This window comes from Cervus canadensis, chromosome 23, assembly GCF_019320065.1.
Source record: "Cervus canadensis isolate Bull #8, Minnesota chromosome 23, ASM1932006v1, whole genome shotgun sequence".
Taxonomy (NCBI): domain Eukaryota; kingdom Metazoa; phylum Chordata; class Mammalia; order Artiodactyla; family Cervidae; genus Cervus; species Cervus canadensis.
The window spans coordinates 51,511,936-51,535,120 of NC_057408.1; the positions used below are offsets into that span (position 1 = coordinate 51,511,936).

General features: G+C 36.6%; 2 protein-coding genes across 5 annotated transcripts in view; one reads left to right on the forward strand and one right to left on the reverse strand.

Moving 5' to 3' along the window:
- Positions 1–7,247, reverse strand: part of METTL4 (methyltransferase 4, N6-adenosine) — a 106,457-nt gene extending 99,210 nt beyond the window's left edge. For 3 of the 4 annotated variants that reach the window (XM_043444024.1, XM_043444022.1, XM_043444025.1), the window contains exons 1-4: positions 6,914–7,247; positions 6,054–6,260; positions 3,906–4,302; positions 2,377–2,439 (exon numbers count right to left, since the gene is read on the reverse strand). In XM_043444024.1, the coding sequence (XP_043299959.1) occupies positions 2,377–2,439; positions 3,906–4,302; positions 6,054–6,112 (519 nt within the window). In that variant the 5' untranslated portion in view covers positions 6,113–6,260; positions 6,914–7,247. Of the gene's footprint in view, positions 1–2,376; positions 2,440–3,905; positions 4,303–4,958; positions 5,093–6,053; positions 6,261–6,913 lie in introns of all 4 variants that reach the window. The other variant, XM_043444023.1, reaches the window with a different exon arrangement.
- Positions 7,248–7,343: 96 nt separating this feature from the next.
- NDC80 (NDC80 kinetochore complex component) overlaps positions 7,344–23,185 on the forward strand; it is a 35,388-nt gene continuing 19,546 nt past the window's right edge. The window contains exons 1-10 of the mRNA XM_043444021.1: positions 7,344–7,489; positions 9,150–9,259; positions 10,675–10,752; positions 15,026–15,149; positions 15,255–15,427; positions 16,112–16,214; positions 18,560–18,649; positions 20,792–20,885; positions 21,933–22,039; positions 22,870–23,014. Coding sequence (XP_043299956.1) covers positions 9,159–9,259; positions 10,675–10,752; positions 15,026–15,149; positions 15,255–15,427; positions 16,112–16,214; positions 18,560–18,649; positions 20,792–20,885; positions 21,933–22,039; positions 22,870–23,014 — 1,015 coding nt within the window. The 5' untranslated portion in view covers positions 7,344–7,489; positions 9,150–9,158. The remainder of the gene's footprint in view (positions 7,490–9,149; positions 9,260–10,674; positions 10,753–15,025; positions 15,150–15,254; positions 15,428–16,111; positions 16,215–18,559; positions 18,650–20,791; positions 20,886–21,932; positions 22,040–22,869; positions 23,015–23,185) is intronic.

A 23,185-nucleotide genomic window follows, 5' to 3' on the forward strand; every position in this document is an offset into this window, starting at 1 on the left:
AGATAGACCAATAAACCAAAAATCTCTAAAGACAGAAGTTCTGAACAACACTATCAATCCACTTAACCTGACATTCATAGAACACTGTATCCAACAACTAAAGAATACATATTCAAAAATATGTAAAAAATAGCACACAATACAGTCACAAAGATAATTCACATGCTGGACTGTAAAATAAAACTCAATAAATTTAAAAGGACTGACATCAGAGTATATTCTTATACTCCAATGGATTTAAGCTAGAAATCAATAACAAGAAGATATTAAGAAAAACATCAAATATCTGAGAATGAAATAGCAGACTTCTAAATAATTCATATGGGTCAAAGATAAAATCACAAGGGAAATTAGAAAATATTTTGAAGTGAATGAAAGTGAAAATACAACATATCCAAATACGTGGAATGCAACTAAAGCAGCAATTCAAGGGAAACTTACAGCTTTACATGCTTATATTAGAAAAGAAAAATGATCTAAACTCACTGACAAAAGGCTCTACTTTAAGAAGTTATTAACAGAAAAAAAGCAAAGTAAACCAAAAGGAAGAAAACAATAGAGAACAGTATCATCAGAATAGAAAACAGGCAGTAAGGAAAATTAACTAAGTTAAAAGCTGGTTCTTTGAATATACTTGACATCACTTTATGTGTCTGATAAAGGATTAATATTCAGAATATAAAAGAACTCCAAAAACAACAACAAAAACCCAATTTAAAAATGAGCAAAGGAGGATGTGCGAAAAAAAAAAAGGATGTGCAAAAAAAAAATAAAAATGAGAAAATGAGCAAAGGACATGAACAGCCATTTCTCCAAAGAAGACATACAAATGGCCAACAGCACGTACAAATATGCTCAACATCAAAGATCATCAGAAAAATGTAAATCAAAACCACAATGAGACACCATTCTTACCCATTAGGATGGCAACTGAAAAAAAATAAAAACAGAAAATAAGTGCTGACATGGATATGGAGAAACTGGAAATGCTTATGCACTGCTGGTGGGAAGGTAGAGTGGTACTACCACTGTGGAACACACTAAGGCAGTTCCTCAAAAAATTAGAAACAGAATTATCATATGATCCAGTAAGGCCACTTCTGGGTATACTCCCCAAAAAAACTGAAAGTAGGGACACTCATGTTTATGTGTGAGTGTATAAACATGTATGTGTTTATACATGTTTATATATACATATTATATCTGCAGCATTTATAATGCTGTTTATAGCAGCATTATTCACTATAGCCAAAAGGTAGAAACATCCCAAATGTGGATGAACAGAAGAACAGATAAATAAAATGTGGCATGTAGGGGGAAGAGGAAATGAGGAGTCAAACTGTTTAATGGGTAGAATTTCAGTTGGGATGGCAAAATCATTCTGGATATAAATAATGGTGATGATTAGAAAACAATGTGAATGTACTCAGTGCCACTAACGTGTACACCTAAAAATGGTTAAAGTGGTAAAATTTATGTTTTATATATATATAGCCACAAAAAAGAAAAAAAGCTATCAAAAAAAATTTTTTTACAAGACTGGTTCTTTGAAAAATACAACCAAAAAACAAGACCCATGCTAGAAAAGAAAGAACACAAATCACCAACATAGCAATGAAAAGGGTGATCATTTATCATCACAAATCCTATAAACATTAAAAGTATGGAAAAAGAATACTATGAACAACATCATGCCAATAAATTTGACAACTTGGATAAAATGGACAAGTTTCTTGGAAAATACAACTTGCCAAAATTGACATAAGCAAAAGCAGAAAACCTGAAAATCCCTGTGCTCTACTAAAGAACCTGATATTATTACTAAAAACCTTCCCCAAAAGGAAACTCCAGGCCTAGATAATCTCACTGGTGAATTACATAAAATATTCAAAGATGAATCAACATTAATCCTAAACAACTTTAACAAACAATGTATATAGATGTACAGCAATGAAAAGACTCTCAACATTATTAGTCACTAGGGAAATGCAAGCTAAAAACCTCAATAAGATATCACCACACTCATACAACATAAGTTTATTTATGTGAAATATATGCTTAAGCAATGTAGCAGAAGTTTATGCTATCTTTTACCTACTGACAGTACACTTTTATAACTTAAAAAATTTCTAGACTTTACCAATATAGCATAAGTTTATGTATGTTAAATGTATGTTAAGTATATGGAGTTTTAATAAAAATTGGTTTAAATTGTTAATTACTATAAAAGTAACAATAAACCACTCCACTGTTAAATTCTAACCTTGATCAAAATGGTTGCTTGATTTTTAAGACGACCCTTATTCACATTGTCCTTTTACTTATACTAGTTCACATTAACCTTCCAATGTCATCAATGAACATTTTACACCATACCTTTCTATGGTATTCCATAGCATCCAGTTCACCTTGATTGAAAGCAACACATCTCTTTCGCTTCTAAAGAGTAAATTACAGGGAAAAAACTTTATGGCCATCCATCACAATATTGATACTTTGAAATACATTAATATTTCTTTTTTATTTTTCACATTTTCAATACTGTCTATCACATTCTTTAAGACTTAATAATTAATTACTGAGGTTGAAAGAAGTGCAAAGAGTATGGACTAGGGAGGTAAACTTTCTCAAATAATCATAATTCTTATTACTATTACTGCAAACTTAATGGGTGATAAAAGGCCACCTAGGCCTCATCTGCTATTAGAAAGAACTAGAACAATATAATAAAATGCAGCACTGACATCCATAGACACAAGGAAACTGATACTGTAATAAAGAGTCACCAGTGTAATCTATCAGTTGCTATATGGGGTAATTATTCTGAAATTTCTTAATTTCTACACCAAAGAAAAAAATCTGCAATGTACTTTTAATAGATCTTTATGCATAATCTGAAGATTGGGTACAAATAAGATATATCTGTCCTACATCTAACAACTCCAAAGAACATGTGAGTACAATACACAGCAGGGACTTTCTACTTTTTGTTCCTGAAATCTCAATGCCTACATGGTTGCAAACTTCTAGCAGGCTAACAACAAAAGTTTGCTGGCTGAATAAATAAATGGAATCTCTATTACTTTCCTTATTATACTTCTCAACATGCTTTCTTATTTGTTATCTTTCTTCCCCACTCAATTATAAGATCCAAAAAGCAGATTATATCTATCTTGTTTCCTTACTCTGTTTGCAACAGCATATAGAAACATTTATTGGTTGAATAATGAATGTAACTCCTATCTCTAACAATAAAAAAAATATTAATATAATCTATCTGAAATGGACTTGGTATAATTATCTCTGAATTCTTCAAGTACATAAAAAGTATTAAAGCATAATTAATTTGACCCTAATGGCATTCTCAAAACTTCTGATAACACCGATGTGTCTACAAATATATATACTTTAAGAATATACACATTTTCCATAGTAACTTTCTACTTTTATTACTAGAAATCTTTCAAAAATATTACCCTTCTTCCAAACATTTATTATACCAGTTTATGCCCAAAGGAAAAATCTCTAAAATTCCCCCCAAATCTATACACTGCTTTAGAATTTTATAGAGAACATGTTTTTGAGCAAAAATATATGTAAAAACACGCAATTAATACAGAAACCTAAGCAAACAGGGTTTGTGTGTGTGTGTGTGTAGCTTTGTTTGTTAATTTACAAAGCATTCACTTTTGAATCAACTTTGCTTACTTTTGAAATATGCAAATTTGGTTTTCTAAAAATGGTAGAATGTTAGCAAAAAAATTAAAATTACTCTGGATATGCTAAAGTATCACTATGATTTATTGACTATTCTTTATAATTAGTAAATCACAAGATATTTGAGACACTGGAATAATACATTTGTGTTCTCTGTAGAAAAATAAAAATTTCTTAAGAGTTATTACCTTGCCATTAACAGAAATGGAGATTTCTTTCTTAACATCATCTACCAGATCTTCCTTTTCATTACTTTCTTGGCACTCTTTGTGACTAGCTGAAGTTATATAAGGTTTGCTGACATCAAACAGTTCAGATCGAAATATGTATTTCTGTATGAACATTTCACAATTTCCTCTATCATCATTCTCTGGCTTATTGGTGGAAGCAACAAATGTAGCAGAGGCTCCAAAAGAGGACACAGAATCCATGTGAAGAGAATCAAGGTGAACAGAAGAAGTAGGCTGGCTTTTACTACAGCAAGGCTCATGATGCTGGTGAAGTTCATAGCTTATCTTGTTAATGAAAGCGAGGTGATCCAGCAGCCATCCTGGTAATAGCTCATGCACCACAGACATTCTCTTCCTTTAAAACATACAAACACCTCTTGGAATTAGAAACTAGAAGTAAAACCCTAGTTTGACTAGAAGTAAAACTTCCCTGAGAAATTCTTAAATGTCCTGTTTTTCAATAAAAATATACTTCATACACACATAGATTTTATGTGCAAGTATATAAACTTGAATGTACACAGAAGCGAATTTAAAATTTTTGAGGTGTTAATATGTATAGTAGGACTAAGAAAAACTAAAATAAAACATCGCAATGAAACATTAAAACAATATAAACTTTTTGCAATATTTATTTTTTAATTGAAGGATAATTAGTTTACAGAATTTTGCTGCTTTCTGTCAAACCTCAAAATGAATCAGCCATAGATATACACACATCCCCTCCCTCTTGAACCTCCCTCCAGTCTCCCTCCCCATCCCACCCCTCCAGGCTGACACAGAGCCCTTGTTGGAGGTTCCTGAGACATAGAGCAAATTCCCGTTGGTTATCTATTTTACATTCGGTGATGTAAGTTTGCATGTTACTCTCTCCATACATCTCACCCTCTCCTCCCAGCTCCCCATGTCCATAAGTCTATTCTCTATGTCTAAAACAATGTAAACTTTTAATTTCAGGGTTGGTAATTCAAAAATTTCAGCCAACTTGACCAAAGAGGGTGAAAACCTGACCTTATTTCTGGAATCCCAATGAGATCCTCCTGTTTCTCGAGCCTCCCTACAACCTCCTGCTTGGCACTTGGCTCTAACCAGTAGGTCTACAGCTACAAGTCATGAAGACACTGAATCCTCAAATGGTGAGTGTCCTGTCAAACCAAAGAACATTGCATTACCTATGAGAATTCAGCCTGTTAAATGACATAAGCCTAGAGAAGACCACAGAATTTCCATAGGAGCTGTTAGGGTGTCAGCTCGTTTTTAAACCACACTTACTACAGTAAGCCCCTCCAGCACAAGTGCTTTACTAATCACTGCTACCAATGGAGTGCAGAAAGAGTCAAAACAGAGCAAAATGCAATTTTAACAGGCTATCAGAAGCACTAACCCCTAGTAAAACTGCAAGGTAAAGAGTCCGGATCTGCAACTGGTTCTGAGCAGTCCTCTTCTGGCAACTAGGTTTTTTCAGAACTTATCTTTTCCTAAAAGACAGTTTTTAGGGAATTCCCTGGTAGTCCAGTGATTAGGACTCTGGGCTTTCACAGAGTCTGGATTCCAGGTTCTTGGTTCCAGTCCCAGGCAGGGAACTAAGATCCCATAGGCCAAATGGCACAGCCAAAAAAAAAAAAAAAAGACCAAAAAAGGCGTTAAGTTCTGGATTTTCCTTACTAAACATTGTGTAGTGGAGAACTTAAAAGGGGATATAGAATAAGAAATAAAATAAGAAATACATTAAGCGGTTAATAGCGCAGTTAATAACAGTAGCAATGTATATAGATTGAAATTTCTAACACCATTTGCATTAGCATTATGACCATGGACCAGTCATTTGATTTCACTGAGCTTCGATTTTATCATTTTAGGACATCTTAGGGGGCAGTTTAGGGAATTATTTGAGGTAACTAACTTTAAGTGTGTGCTCCTGTTTCACACAAAGCAATCAATAACTACTACTGGTGACAGTAATTCTGTTACTGGTCCTCCCTTCAGAGTCATCAGGCTTCCCAGGTGGCTCAGTGGTAAAGAATCCTTCTGCCAAAGGAGACACAGGAGACGGGGATTTTATCCCTGGATCAGGAAGATCCCCTGGAGGAAGAAATGGCAACTCACCTCAGTATTCTTGCTTGGAAAATCCCATGAGCAGAGGAGCCTGGCGGGCTACAGCCCATGGGGTATCAAGAGTGGAGGCAACTGAGCATCAGAGTCATCACTTGTGGTGAAGCGATCTTAAAACGGATAGTGCACGCTAGAAGTGTAGATGGGAAGGCTGAAACTCACACAGGAAAGGTGACTTGCCCTAAAGTATGTGTGGTGACCCTAGGACGAAACAGCAGATAAAACCAAGGAGGGTCTTGAAATGCAGGAACAGAAAAACCAGACCCTTATGGTCCTTCCCTCCCCATGTTCTAACTATTAACGGAACAGTATAAACTGTCTCCCCTCCTACTCCAAAGAGAGAAGGTATTTGCCCTACTCTCCCCCAACCCGGTATACATGCCTCATCCAATCAGCAAATGACCCGCAAGACCCCTATTCCACTCCTTGTACCCTGGGGATAAAAGGATAAGGACCCCTGTTCAGCGTCGGTTTTCCCTTGAGCTGGCCCGCTGTTCTAACAGCGTCTCCCATTCTAATAAACTTTATTTCCCTCTCATTCTGTCTCATGTCTGGAAATCCTTTTCCAACCCGCACGCGGACCACGACAGTATGTACAACTCGTTGATGGCACAACTGCTACAAGACCCAGGTATCCAGTCCTGGAGCTCTGAGCTCCCCTGTCACTCCCACCACTTTTCAGGTTTGGGGCTGTGTTTGCCTCTGAGTTCAAACTCAGGGAAGCGGGTGATGTCCTGTTTTAGCAAAGTAGCTTACTGGGCTTCCCTGCTAGCTCAACCGTAAAGAATCTCTCTACATCAGCAGCGCGACCCTGAGGCCGACTGCGCCCACATTCCGCCGTCACTAACGCCTACCTCGCCTCCTTCCCAGACTTGCTTCATGAAACAGCACGCGTCTAACCCAGAGATCCTGAAAGACACGCTTTTCAGAACAAAGTGGGGGAGGGGGGGGTGGTAAACAAAAATTCTCCTTTTCTAAGAGTCGATGGGAGCGGCCATGTTGCTGTACGGAAAAAGAAAAAAAAAAAACCGCGTTTCCAGGCCTGGAGCGCTCTGCTCGCTACTCAGTGATGTACAGCGCTCCGACATTCACCGTTAAATTCAAAGGTCGGACCTAACTTTGCAGAGGACGCTTACAGTGGCCAGGAAATGCCAGTGCAGCCGGTGAGGTGGCGGCGCCTGAGCAACACGCAAAACTTCCGGCGACGAGGAGCAGCGCGCGAGAATTGCGTACGAGAGTTGCGCACGAAAATTGCGCACGCGCGCTCACGTCCTGCGCGATGACGTACACGCCGGCGGAGATTTTAAAATTCGAAAGGCGGCGGCGGGTGGAAAGAGTTTGTGTTTTGGCGGCTGCTGTCCTGTCCAGTGGGCAGTTGCAGGGCTTACAGCAATTCGGTCCCTGGATCGTGTCGGAAAGCTGGGAGAAAGGTAACTAATGATTTTGGGTGAATTTTGCTCTGGGCAGCTGGAGAGAGAACGCCAGGTCGCCAGGTTAGAGTCACAAGCCCTGGGAGGCGACGTTTTGGTGTTTGTTATTGTAACCGACCTCTCGAGCCAGTCGGTACGAGGCGCTAGTTTCCGGGAGTCCAGTAAATTTCTTACGGCAGTGATTTTCCGAGGGAGAAGGGGAGGGCCAAGCGGACACTGATGGGAAGAAGAGGGCCTGGAGAGAGGAAAAAGGGAAGAATTCATGACAGCACACAGAGGAAGACAAGATGAGGAACTGTTTATTGTTTTTGCGTTTGAGCTATTAGTGTAGCATCCCGATTGCCGTGTACGGAGTACATCCAGAAGTATTAATCTCAGATTCTGAGAGTACATTGTAAGTGGAGATTGGGAGGGAACATATAGATGAGAGTGGAAAAGTTTAATAGATACAGAAGTGTATACTGAAGAAGAAATGGGTATCCACACAAAGAAGGAAAGAGTATATCGGTTTCAAAGACAAAGGAGAGCTTAGAGAAAAGGATAACCACAGATGTCCATTGTCCTGGAAACCAGGGCAGGACCTGGAAAGGTGAGGAGTACAGTGTCTAATACCTCAAAGACAAGATCCTGTTGCAGAGAAAAGCCAATTCTGACTCTAGTTAGAACTGTTTCTTTGATTTGTTTTCTGTTACTTTTGTTATTATAATCATACATAATGGCCAACCTCAGAGAATCCTTCCCCTCTGCCTGACTGTTAAACTAAAGTGCCTTTGTTCAGAACCCTGTCCACCTGTAAATAACAGTAAGAAAGAAATTAACACGTCCCCTGCCTAAGGCTTGCCATTCTAAGAGATATTTTCAAGATTAATGGCCATTTTACTTTATTTCCTCACCTCCCTGGCATCTCTGATCTATAAAAGAACCTGGCATTTCAGTTAGCTCTTTCAACACCATGTCTCAGATTAATTGGCCTGTCCTGCAGCAATCAGAGTGAGGTTGGACTCGGTAACAATAGGATCCGAAGATCTGTCAGTGAAAGATACCCCAGGAGGTAAAAAGGGAGTGAGAAGTGAATGTAGTCTGAGGAAGTGGAAGCGACCTGTAGGCCAGATAATGTATCCTTAATAAAAGGGAGATTTAAGCAAGAGGGCCAGTAATTGAAGAATATAAATGAGAAAGAGAAGGTTAAGGACAGAGCTAAAGAGGATGGACATTAGGAAAAGAAAACAGGATGGTTTCCTTTGAGACCAAGGGAAACATCAGAGGTAGTTGTTGTCAGGTGGCCTGACTTCCCATCTAAATAGGCACAGCCAACAGTGGTGATGTGATCAGAGTTAGGATTCAGGGTTTTAACTACCATAAATTCCCTTGTGAAGAGGAATCATACCTTTTCCACCTTTCTATTGTTTGCACTGCTTTGCACACTCCCTTGTACATGGTAGGCAGTTAGTAAGTATTTTCGTGTGTTGAGTATTTTTAAAGGAAATCAAATAGATAAATATTCCCTGTAAATGAGGACCTCACCTTACATGAACAAGATAACCCAGGAAGGAACAATGAAACTTGCTGCCTTTCTGTTTGAGGATGAAGATAATAGTTGAGGTTTAATGTACCATCTACATCTGGAAAGACTTGTTTAATACCAAATTCATGAATGCAGGTCATAAGCATGAAACGCAGTTCAGTTTCCGCCGGTGGTGCTGGCCGCCTGTCTATGCAGGAATTAAGATCCCAGGACTTAAATAAACCAGGTCTCCATACCCCTCAAACGTGAGTACCACATGCCTTATTGTCTTGGCAGAGAAATCTGTAAAGGTGGTTAATGCAAAGATGTAGTGTAATATTGTGATGAATCTTGTCTGTTGTCAGCGGTACCTGATTCGGAGTCAATGAAGGCTGAGAGTGGGCCCGACACTTGTGTTGTGTCTTATCTCATTTGATACTTAAATCTCAAAAGCCACATCCTTTGTAAGGCAATCCCTAAGGGACTGCCAATTCCCCTTCAGTGCTCTTTCATTTTTATTTTCCTGCTTTCCTCAGAGCTGCTTGTTTTAGCAGGTTCTGTGCTATAATTTTCAGTTTACTGCAGTTTATTCAACTAGCACAGTTCTCAATCAAAACCATTACTTGCTCTGACAATTAACTGCAGTTTAGGAGCCACCTATAGAACACTGCTTCTCTGAACTATTTCCTGGAGATTCATTGGTGTCCAAAAAAGGTGTCCAGAAGAACTTGCTATTACCGTGTTCAATATCCTCTAATAATGTATAATAATTGTAATGGAAAAAAATCTGAAAAAGTATATGCATGTATATATATATACGTATATATATGCAAGATATTACAGGAATCCCAACAAACTTTTTGGCCAACCCTATATAATAAACACTCAGTTTGGTGTATACCTGTAACATCGTAAATCAACTATGATTCAAATTTTTTTTTTTACGTTTTAAATAAAAAATCAACTGTGGGGGTAGAACTTTCAATCATAAACTAATTTTTCCCTATGAATGATTTTCTTAAAATTAAGAGAAGGCTATTTGTAATCTATGTGAGTTGTATCAATCTTATATTACCAAGGTACAAGTTACTTGCTAATTGCTCTTAAATTACTTAGATTTACATTGTATGAGCCTCTGCTACTTTTAGAAATTTGAAATATTTATACATTTTTTTCTTCTGAAATAAAATTTTTTGTACTTTTGTACATTACTACTGCAAAAGATTTGTGCCTTAAATTGTGTCAGAAGGTAAAAGACTGCTTTTTTGTCAATATTTTTGGTCAGTAATTGACAGAATGTATGTTCTTGAGTATAGCCACGTTCTAATAAAGAGTAAGCCTCAAAAGAACAAAATTTAAGTGTGACTATCAGTCTATGATTGAAAATACCTATTTTTAAATTATTCATTTTCCTTTGAAGTTGTTATCCATAAATGTACATATTTTAAGATAATTAAAGTAACAATGTAGATGTGGATTTTTTCCCACTTCTTAACACTTTAGTTAAGCAAATATATACTATATTGTAAGCTTATCCCATTTATAACAACTGTAATTGCTGCTGAAAATTTTCATGCTTTTGGATTATTTTTGTAGGAAATGGGTAACATATTTCCAAAAGTCTCTTGAACTAATATTTTTCCATTCATTTGAAGAGTTTGTTTTTCTCCTTTTCTTAAAGCAAAGAGAGATCAACCTTTGGAAAATTGAATATAAACAGACCCACATCTGAAAGAAAAACCTCTGTATTTGGTAAAAGGTAATGATATTTTTTATTAATTTTAGTGGAAAAGATTCTTATAGCCATACATTGAGTTAAATGCTAAAAGTACAAAAAATTAGATATCATGGTCCCTTTTAAGAGAAAGTTTTAATCTTGTTTTCCTCTGTTTTAAATGGTTAAATTGGTTATATTTGCCTTAAATGATGCTGAAAGATACATCAGAACATTCAGACCACTGTTTCATTGTTACAAGTGAATACTTGATGGAAAATTCTTCACATAGACACTCTGGGATCAGAGCATTTTAACGTTCGGAATCGTCATCTAGTCCAACATTTTAGTCACAGACTTTTTAATACTCTTAAATATTATCAAACCAGTCAATCCTAAAGGAAATCAATGCTGAATATTCATTGGAAGGAATCCTGCTGAAGCTCCAGTGCTTTGGCCACTTGATGCAAAGAGCTGACTCATTAGGAAAAACCCTGATGCCGGGAAAGATTGAGGTCAGGAAGAGAAGGGGACGACAGAGAATGAGATGGTTGGAAGGCATCACCGACTCAATGGCCATGAATTTGAACATACTCTGAAAGATAGTGAAGGACAGGGAATCCTGGCGAGCTACAGTCCATGGGGTCACAAAGAACCAGATATGACTTAGTAACTGAACAACAACAAAACAAATATTATGGACTCTTATTTTATGGGCCATATCTATAGATATTAACTATATTAGAAATTGAAACTGAGGGGGAAGTTTTTAATATTTATTAATTGAATTTAACAATAACCCATTACATGTTAACATAAATAACATGCTTTTATTTTTTAAAACATTTTTTAAAAACAAAAGTATTTCAGTAAGAAGGGTGACATTGTTTTACATTTTTGCAGTCTCTTAATGTCTGACTTCATAGAAGGTAGCTAGATTCTCATCTGTTTCTGAGCTCAGTCTGCTGCAGTATCTGACATCATGTAGCCAGCCTTTGGAAAACTCCACTGTACACTCAGGAGAGAGAGAATGAGAACGAAACGGGTGAAAAAGAACCTTAATTTTATTGTGAAAAGAGTTTTGACTTCTCAGATCCCCTAGATCACACTTTGAGAAGCGCTGTCTAGAGTAGATCAGAGGTTGTTTAGAGTGAGGTAAGGATTGACTGTTTAGAGCGATGAGACTTTGGGATGATGGAAATGTTTAATTTTGATCATGTTAGAATTTTCACAGGTGTGTTCCTTGTCAAACCTCATCAAACTGTATGCTTTAAGCTGGTGCATTTTATTCTAAGCAAATTATACCTCAATAAATTTAATTTTTTTAAAGAAATTCCCAACTCCAAAGCAAACATTTTTTTTTTAACCTCAGTCAGTCAGTTCAGTCAGTTCAGTTCAGTCACTCAGTCGTGTCCGACTCTTTGTGACCCCATGAATCGCAGCACACCAGGCCTCCCTGTCCATCACCAACTCCCGGAGTTTACTCAAACTCATGCCCATCGAGTCGGTGATGCCATCCAGCCATCTCATCCTCTGTCGTTCCCTTCTCCTCCTGCCCCCAATCCCTCCCAGCATCAGGGTCTTTTCCAATGAGTCAGCTCTTCGCATCAGGTGGCCAAAGTATTGGAGTTTCAGCTTCAACATCAGTCCTTCCAATGAAACCAGGACTGATCTCCTTTAGGATGGACTGGTTGGATCTCCTTGCAGTCCAAGGGACTCTCAAGAGTCTTCAACACACAGTTCAGAAGCATCAATTTTTCGGCTCAGCTTTCTTCACAGTGCAATCTCACATCATACATGACCATGGAAAAAAATAGCCTTGACAGATGGACCTTTGTTGGCAAAGTAATGCTCTGCTTTTTAATATGCTATCTAGGTTGGTCATAACTTTCCTTCCAAGGAGTAACGTCTTTTAATTTCATGGCTACAGTCACATCTCAGTGATTTTGAGCCCAAAAAAATAAAGTCTGACCACTGTTTCCGCTGTCTCCCCATCTATTTCATGATGATGGACAGATGATGATCTTTTTTTTGATGTTAACTTTAAGCCAACTTTTTCACTCTCTTTACTTTCATCAAGAGGCTTTTAGTTCCTCTTCACTTCTGCCATAAGGGGGTGACATCTGCATATCTGAGGTTATTGATATTTCTCCCAGCAATCTTGATTCCAGCTTGTGCTTCTTCCAGCCCAGTGTTTCTCATGATGTACTCTGCATATAAGTTAAATAAGCAGAGTGACAATATACAGCCTTGACGTCCTCCTTTTCCTATTTGGAACCAGTCTGTTGTTCCATGTCCAGTTCTAACTGTTGCTTCCTGACCTGCATACAGGTTTCTCAAGAGGCAGGTCAGGTGGTCTGGTATTCCCATCTCTTTCAGAATTTTCCACAGTTTATTGTGATCCACACAGTCAAAGGCTTTGGCGTAGTCAATAAAGCAGAAATAGATATTTTTCTGGAACTCTCTTGCTTTTTCGATAATCCAGCGGATGTTGGCAATTTGATCTCTGGTCCCTCTGCCTTTTCTAAAACCAGCTTGAACATCTGGAAGTTCTTGGTTCACGTATTGCTGAAGCCTGGCTTGGAGAATTTTGAGCATTACTTTAGTAGCGTGTGAGATGAGTGCGATTGTGCTGTAGTTTGAGCATTCTTTGGCATTGACTTTCTTAGGGATTGGAATGAAAACTGACCTTTTCCAGTCCTGTGGCCACTTTCACCAAAATTTAAAATATAACTTTAAGACAGGTGTTGATTTAACTATTTTGAAAACATTTAGAGATGACGTATTTGTTACCTTATGAGAAATCTTTGTCATAAACCCAGGTTAAACTGTCTCTGGTGTTCACTCTAGCTGAAAAATCTTAAGGAATTTTTATAATGTAACATTCATGTCAGAGCTGAACTTCAGAGATAATGGGGATAATGATGTTAAAATCTAATGTTTGCTGAGCATTTTTGTTAGCCAGAAAAGTGCTATTTTGTGTCTCCTCTGTTCAATCCTCAGAACTGCCCTATGTGTAGATAGTCATTGTCTTCATTTTATCAATAAGGAAATTGAAGCACTGAGACGTTAAGTAATTTACCCAAAGTCATACAACTGGTAACAGAGATAGCTTTTTTAACCACAGACTCTGGTTCTAGACCCTATGCTCTTAAACTGTAAGTTGAGTAATACAGTATTTTGATTGGTTAGGAAATACTTTTATAATTTCAAAAGCTATTAATGCTTTTGAAAAGCTATTAGTGTTTGTGTAGAATAATACATATTAAAGATTAACTACTAGCAGTAAGGAGAAGAGTGATTCTCAAGTTATCAAATTCTCAGGGAGAAAATTAGCTAATTAGTCAGAGTAGCAGTGAAAGAGGGCCCACGCTAAAGAACTTTTAGAGCCTGGGCAGAAGAGAACTTGAAAGCAGCAAGCAAACTTGCAGGGAGAAACTCTGTTTTGATGAACAGAGTTGAGATATTAGAGCAATGTTCACTGTAACTCAGCTTTGTGGAGTCTGTCCAGTAAAGAAAAGTACTGTTCCAAGTATACTTAATAAACTAGAATAGTTAGGTAAGTTGGGCCACAAAGATTAGCAAAAGGAGTTACTATAAAGGTTTAAACAAATGGAAGTTTTGTTTGGGGGGATGGCGCTTAGAATGGAGCATAAATGTTATAGCTGTTAATGACCAAAAAGTAGTGACACATTTATTTATGGTAAATCACAGTCAGATACACAATATCGCATGACAAGAACATTCATGAAGAAAGCACACACAATCTATTTCAACATCTCAAAGGTAATTTTCTCACATTAAATAATGGCAAATAAAGAGATTGGAAGTAAAGGAGCAGTCATGAAGGGGTGAGTAGGCTATTGAAAGGATCTGGGTTGTTGAGACCTAGAAAACGGTTGGTGCAAAGAACCTGCCGGACTCAGAACACACATTTTTAGAGAATAATGTGTGTGTTAGTGATGCAGACCACCAAAAGAGTATTTCTTCCTGCCTCATTTTATACTTTAATTTTCATTATTTGCTCTTCTTTTCTCTGCTTTGAATAAGAGAAATCTGTTTAAATAAAAACTGAAGAATTGAATTTTAATGTTTGATGCTGATGTTAAAATATAAAATCATGGGACTTCCCTGGTGATCCAGGGGCTAAGACTTCAATGCAGGTGGCCCGACACAGGTTCCATCCCTGGTCAGGGAATTAGATCCTACATGCTGCAACTAAGACCCAGCGTGGCCAAATGAGTAAATATGTAAGATCGCCTTGGAATAATTAGGCTTCAGCTCAGAAGGAAATAATTTTGACTGATTTTGTTTGCAGAACTAGTGGACATGGATCCCGGAATAGTCAGTTTGGTATATTTTCCACTTCTGAAAAAATCAAGGACCCAAGACCACTTAATGACAAAGCATTCATTCAGCAATGTATTCGACAACTCTGTGAGGTATTTTATATTCTTTAATATTGTAAATTGTGAGTGTTCTCTTTAAGTAATTTTCAATAATTTTCCTATTGTGAAACATTTGACATTTCATAAAAATCATTGTAGTTTCTTTCAGAAAACGGTTATGCATATAGTGTATCCATGAAATCTCTACAAGCTCCTTCTGTTAAAGACTTCCTGAAGATCTTCACTTTTCTTTATGGCTTCCTCTGCCCTTCATATGAACTTCCTGACACAAAGTTTGAAGAAGAGGTTCCAAGAATCTTTAGAGATCTTGGGTTTGTATGTTATATTTCTCTTTAGCCTAGAGAGATTATTGGAACACAGAAAAGAATGAAACTCAATAAGTGTGTAAAGATTTTGAGTTAGAGAAGTAGTATATTTTAAGATGGCCCCTGTGGGTCACATATGCAAGATCAATCGAAAAGGCAAAAATAAACAACTATTTGGGGATTATTACTGAAGTACAGATGATAGATCCTAAAGCCCTCAACTACTCATGTGACAAGGAATAGATAGGATGGACTAGATATTGTGAATTTTATAGATCAGAAAGGATAGGTGTCAAAACCTGGTGAAAATGGAGTGAGATAAGAGTCCAGAAAAGCCTGTGTAGGATAAACACAGGGAGAGGTGGATTTGAGGAGGAGAAGTACATACATGGTTTTATTTAGGGTACATTGCATTTGAGAGAACAAATAATCTTTCAGAAGAGAAGTCCAGCCTGTTGGTTGTAAGTCAAGTTTTGCAACTTAGGGGATACGTGTACAAAGTAATCTTCAAAAAAAAAAAAATACACAAAATCCTTTGAGAGTAAGATGACAAAGGAAAGAATCTCGACAAATATTTTACTTCTGAACAAGTCAAGACTGTTGGTATATACTTGGAACTTTTTTAATGTAACTTCTTGCTTAATTTAGCCATTATTAACATGCCAGCTTATTTTTTCTCATTTTTCATAGGTATCCTTTTGCATTATCAAAAAGCTCCATGTATACAGTGGGGGCCCCTCATACATGGCCTCACATTGTGGCAGCCTTGGTTTGGCTAATAGACTGCATCAAGGTATTTGATTTCTCATTTTAAATATATACATAGGAAAGATTTTTTCCCCTCTCCTCAGAATATTTCTTTTTCTCTCCCAATCTTGCTTTTACCAATTAGCTCCAAGTCTGAGTCAGTTTTCAGAGCATGTTTGGTTTTATGTTCTTCAAAATGTTACTACATGGGTCCACAGGAGAGGAAGGGCAATATCCAAAAGGCAAGGAGATCATTTGTTTTCATGAGGTTTTACAGCTAGAAACAAACAAAACCCAAAAAAACCCAAACAAACAACAACCAAAAAAAAAAACACACAGCAAAATAATGTCAGTAGGAACTTCCCCCGAACATTTATCTCAGATTCCTCTGAGTCCTTTTCTTCTCTCATATTTTATAATATTGAGGAGTGGTGGTTTGTTAGTAAATAACACCTTTACATAAGAGAAGTTTACTCAAGTCCATATTTCTAGTTTATATGATTACAGATTGAAATTTTTTCAACCAAATCTCAGTTCAGAATTTTCAGTTCTTGTAGTAGAAGAGTTTTTTCTCTAGTTCTGGGGATCTGTTTGTGCCTCTGTAAGGCTCACCTTGAACTTTGCAGAGTAGCAAGAGTTCTCACAAGGACCTTTGACACGGCAACAGAAACTGTTTTTATCTTTCTGTTTTTCATCTTGGTCTGTGCCATGCATGTCTTTCAGTCTTAATTAAATCTGATTGTCACATGAGGCCTTGTCAAGTGAGGAAAAGGTAAAGGATGAGTTGACAGAGCTTGCCTGCATCCACTCTAGATACACAAAAGGGATTGAGTGCCTTTGGAACAGGAAAGGAGCAGATAGGACAATCAACTCTAGCCTCAGAACAGTATCCCCACTCAGCAATCCTGTAAATGAGTGCTAGGCTAAGAAAATTTATTGTTCTTTTATATTCCTAATACATAGTCCATTTTTTTTAGAGCCCAGTGTTGATCATACTGGATATACGTTGTATCTTTCGGTTTTATAGCAAATTCTTTTTCATTTTATTTTTAAAACGTTATAAAACAGATGTTCCATACACCATGGTATATTACTCAGCCGTTAAAAAGAATTCATTTAAATCAGTTCTAATGAGATGGATGAAACTGGAGCCCATTATACAGAGTGAAGTAAGCCAGAAAGATAAAGAACATTACAGCATACTAACACATATATATGGAATTTAGAAAGATGGTAATGATAACCCTATATGCAAAACAGAAAAAGAGACACAGATGTACAGAACAGACTTTTGAACTCTGTGGGAGAAGGCGAGGGTGGGATGTTTCAAAAGAACAGCATGTATATTATCTATGGTGAAACAGATCACCAGCCCAGGTGGGATGCATGAGACAAGTGCTCAGGCCTGGTGCACTGGGAAGACCCAGAGGAATCGGGTGGAGAGGGAGGTGGGAGGGGGGATCGGGATGGGGAATACGTGTAACTCCATGGCTGATTCATGTCAATGTATGACAAAACCCACAGAAATGTTGTGAAGTAATTAGCCTCCAACTAATAAAAATAAATGGAAAAAAAAAAAAAAACAGATGTTCGGAAGTGGAATTTCTGTGCCTTAAAAACATTTAGGCATTTTCCTGCCGGCTTGTTAATTATAAACATCTGAATGTTTTGCTATAATTTATTATTTGCTATCACTTTCAGCTTAAATATTTGTTTAAATGAAGACTTTATATTGTAGAATTCAACCTAAGGTACATTCTTAAACATTTTGAAGGAGTCAGTAGATAACATTCGAGCACCAAAATTAAGTTCATTTAAGAGAAATAATTATTACTGGCTTAGCTTTTATGGCAGTTCTGTTTTCAATTCTCAAAATTATGTTAAAATGTGTAGCAATACATATGTTCTCAATGGGCTACTAACAGTGTAAAAGATCAGCATATTTTTCTCTATTATTGTTTAATCAGTCAGTCATGTCCAACTCTTCTGTGACTCCATGGACTCCTCTTTTCATGGGATTTCCCAGGCAAGAATACTAAAGTAGATTGCTATTCCATCCTCCAAGAAATCTTCCCGACCCAGGGATTGCACCTAGGTCTCCTGCATTCGCAGGCGGGTTCTTTACAACTGAACCCCGAGGAAAGCATATTTTTCTTTGTAGAATAGAACTAAATATGGATCCCATCCTTTTTTAATCCTAAGGGACTTAGTTATTAAACTGTCAAAAGGATTATATTGTAAGGTTTAAAAGAATAACCTCTCAAGAGACTTTATCATGCAATAATGTAAATGCTTCTAAAAATGACACTGAAAACAAGTTTGACAAAACTTGAAAAATGTGTTTTTCTCATAAAGTTAATCAATTTAATATGTTGTTTGTATACTGAATAGTTACATAATGCCATGAAAGAAAGCTCACCTTTATTTGATGATGGACAGCCTTGGGGAGAAGAAACTGAAGATGGAATTATGCATAATAAGGTACCTTACTTTACCATAAACATTAGTCACCTGATATTATTAACTAAGTGTGTCATTATTGAAATTAACATAATCTTTTGTAGAACTTGTTTTTTTGCTTCCTGAAAATCTAAAATTGATTTTTGGAAATGCTAGTCAATGGATTTACTCTTGGATTCACACTATAATTTCCTAAAAATAAATAAGCACAGAAATTTGAAAATGTTAAGTAAAAAAGACAAGGCAATTAGAATTAAAACATAACATGTTATTGTTTATGTATAGATATAATATTTCTTTTTCTCCCCTGTCTTTTAGAATGAAGATAATCAATACTGGCATCATTATTCTAATCTATTTTGTGGACACAAAGCATAAAAGACTGGTCTTAAAATAGATGGCATGTGGGTTTTTTGTTTGTTTTGTTTTGACCTTTTTAGCTAGGATAGTTGCCCCTTCTAAAAGTGACTGAGATAAAATAGATAGTCTAAATTGGTTCCCAGACTGTCCTTTAATGGAGCCTAAACTATGTAACTAACTCCGCCCTATTTCCTGAAACACACAAATTTACCTCTCCAAATGGAGCAAACACCCACTCCAAGGAATAAATTTATAGTATTGAGATTTAACATCAGTTTCCCCTAGCTTATATAAAAGACCAATCACTATGCAGGTCCCTAAGATGAAAGATAAACATTCTGTGTTCTAATTCTGTTCTTCACCTTCTGGAACATTTGTCATAAAAAGAAAGTGGAAATAGCCTCAACCTCATCTTTTATTACTACCTAGGGAATGGTTCAAATTCAAAGGTAAATTTACTGACTACCATGGTAGTGTTGCCAAGTTGTTTGTTTGTTTTTTTAAACTTAATACTTTATCAGTGATCCCTGCTAGAAAAGCAGCTAGAAAGCCTCTGATCCTCTTGAGAGAATTCTCCTCCCATGTTGCAATATGTTTGCTAGACTAAATTTATTATACCTCAGTTTTTACCCAAATAAAATTATAATACCTACTAAACTAATTAAATATTAATTTCTTGATAGTCATCCTAAAGATTAAATGAGTCAAAGTTATTCCTGCTATCTTAGCTGTTATTTCACATGACAATATATATGAAGAAGCACTTTGGAAATTATAAAGTACTATTTTTAATTTATTTTAATTTTAAATTAAAAATTAATTTTAAATTTAATTTAAAAGAATTACCAAAATACCCAACTTCACCAGGTTCTGAGTCTCTGCTTTGTGGATCTAGAGACTCAATTTTTTTTTTTTAACCTTCAGAATCAAAATCAACCAAACTTAAGAAAACTGATTCACTCTTACTAAATTCACACCTGAAGAGGAATGAAAATCTATTTCCCCCCAGTGATCCACCTTTCCAGTTACAGGAATACTCATGCCACCCATTCAGGGTACCCCTTCCATATCAACCAGGTAATGAGAAGGTTGCTTACTAAGCAGAGCATCAGGGCAAAGGGAATTGGTTTGTCTTAAGGGATGCTGACTTCATCTGACTGGAAAATTCTTATCAGCTCTCCTTGCCTCCTAACAAAGGATACATCCTTAGTGACCAGAACACCTCAGAACTGCAAAATGGAGTGTTACTTTCCCTTGGATAAATACCGAGTGCTCCATTCTACTGTTCAAATCTCCATTAACCATGCCATTTTTTTAACCTGAAGTTACAGTGTAAATTATAGCCTTTGTTAATTATGTTCTGGCTTTCATAACCAAATCTTGTCAGATTAATTAGATTTCAATGATTAGCAGTTCATTTAAATTTTTCATAGGTTAGATTATCCCCAGAGATGCTTATGTTTGCATTAATAAGCATCATCTCACCTTCTCAAAACCCTTCTCTGAAGATATGGGCTTTTGTGGGGTTTTTTTTTTAACCATTTACTAAATAACACCTTTATTCAAATTTAAGTGTTCTTTTAATCCTCATTATTCACTTTAGAAGTAGCAGACTGAGTAAATCTGTGCAGCATAATTAATGATATTCCCTAGCTTTGTGTCTCATTTACAGGAGTTCATGTGACCACTTGGTATTCCTGACTTTCATTATTTTAATTCATATTTAAATTTTCACTTAGAAAAGTGAAACAAACTAAATAGAGACTCCTGACTTGAGTTTTTAAATCTGCTTTACCCAACCAGCTGTTTTTGGAGTACACCATAAAATGCTATGAAAGTTTCATGACTGGCGCTGACAGCTTTGACGAGATGAATGCAGAGCTGCAGTCCAAGCTGAGTAAGTGCATTTGCTCCTAGCGTGCTGGTGTGTAGCTTATCTTACTATGCCGAATGTTTGTATGAGTGCCTCACTTTGAATGTATTTAGATACCTCCTGATTTTTATTATAACTGCTTCTTTGGTGAAGAGAAATAAAGGATGTCCTTGCCTTATTATTTTAGTAAGTAAAGTACCAGTTAGTGAAAAGATCTATGGTCTCCCATAATTCATGTCAGGAAGCTAAGGGGCCATTGTATTTTCAAAGAAAGAAATTATTTTTGCACTCTAACTATGATCTAGTGACATACAGAACTTACTGACTAACTTTTTAAAAATGTTCCAGAGGTATTGTACATCGTTTTTCTTTTTTTATAATAGTCATTTATAAAATGCCAGAGTGGTAGGTAAAATAGATCAGTTTAAGCTGTGTAAAGCTATCCTCCAAAGACTAGAATCATTCAGAATAGGAGGATACCCTGCCACTCTCAGCCCAAAAAAAGAAGGCATTCTCTTGCATATCCATGGGATATACCTCCCTAAGGAATAGTGAGGACGAGTGTGTCCACATGAGAAAGGGAGCAAGCAGAGTATATGATGTTGGGTTTCTTTTTAAAGGGGAAAATTCATAGTGATCTAAAACCAAAAGCACTAGTGACTTCTTTGGTAATTTCAGTTATATCAGGCATATAAATTATATTCATTTATTCAAACTATTTATTACATACATACTGTGTGCCACCCACCATGTCGGCACCAGAGATACAATAATGAGTGAGGGAAATCTCTGCCCTCATGAGCTTGCATTCTATTAGAGACAATAATCAAGTGAACAATAAGTCAGATGGTGGCAAATGCTACGGAGGAAACTGAAGCAGGGCTGGGAGGCAGAGAGTGCAGGGGACCACAGGGAGGGATTGCAGTTTTACAGATGGTGGGAGGTCCTTCACTGAGAGGGTTTCATGTAGAGACTAGAGGAAGTGAGGGAGAGAGCAATGGTAAAAATCTGGGGAAGAATTTCCTAGGCAGATCTGAGACCTTATGAAATTTGGGGGTTTTTTTTCTCCAGAGGATTTATTTAACGTAGATGCTTCCAAGCTGGAATCATTAGCAGCAAAAAACAGAGCACTGAATGAACAAATTGCAAGATTGGAGCAAGAAAGAGAAAAAGAACCGGTTAGTAGACATGCTTATCTTCAATAGGCTTACACACTTACTGACACTCTTGGATCTCTCTTTTCTTCATAAAGAAACAGCTATATAGAGAAAGAAAATTTTTTTAATGCATTAGCAAAATGCATTTAAATGCAGAAATTTGCATTAGCAAATGCATTACCAAATGCATTAGCAAAATAAGCTTCAAAGTTAGATTTTTTTATACAGGCCACAACTCCTAATGAAAACATGTTTGGTCTCCCTAGAGCTTTGTTTTCCCTTGTGATCTATTGGTCTTGGACTAACGGTGTTCAGAATATGATGAAAGAATCTTATCTACTTACATCAGACCTAAAGGATCTTTAGAACAAGGTCCCCATGTTACATACCTCATGGGAGCACCAACAAGACGCCCTCAACTTTGTAGTCAGTGGAAAGAGAATGATAATTAACAAGTTTATATAATATATTATATAATATATTGTATCCTGAGGGCTTTCTAAAAGCTAAATGATGATATCCTGATATCTAATGTTATTTTGTGTATTATGATACTGAAATGTTCTATAAAATAACAGATTTTTAAATGTTTGTGCTTTTTCAATCTGGCCCTTGACTTTTTCTATCCCAGATTGGCTTCTGAAAAGTACTCCTCTCAATTGGGTAATAACAGTAAACTCCCCTTTTAGTTCTTTTTGACTCCCTCTAAAAATGAAAAGAAAACTCTAATTTACCTTTCTTTAAGATGAATTAAAAAAAAAAAAAGATGAATTTGAGTATTGCTTTACTTTCAAGTAAAGTATGGAATGATTATTGACAAGAATAACTACATATCTTTTTTTCTTTTAAAGAATCGTCTAGAGTCATTGAGAAAACTGAAAGCTTCTTTACAAGCAGATGTTCAGAAGTATCAGGCATACATGAGCAATTTGGAGTCTCATTCAGCCATTCTTGACCAGAAATTGAATGGTCTCGATGAAGAAATTTCTAGAGTAGGTAAGCACAACTAGTGATGAAAGTTCATTTAGAGTGAGGTGGGAGCATACATGGGACTTACCACATATAGAGCCATCTTTGTCATCTATATCTTTTTGCCTCTTAATGGTAAATGTTGGTAGCAGGGCAAGTTTTTAGTGACTTCTATATTCGTTTCCTGAGGTTGCTGTA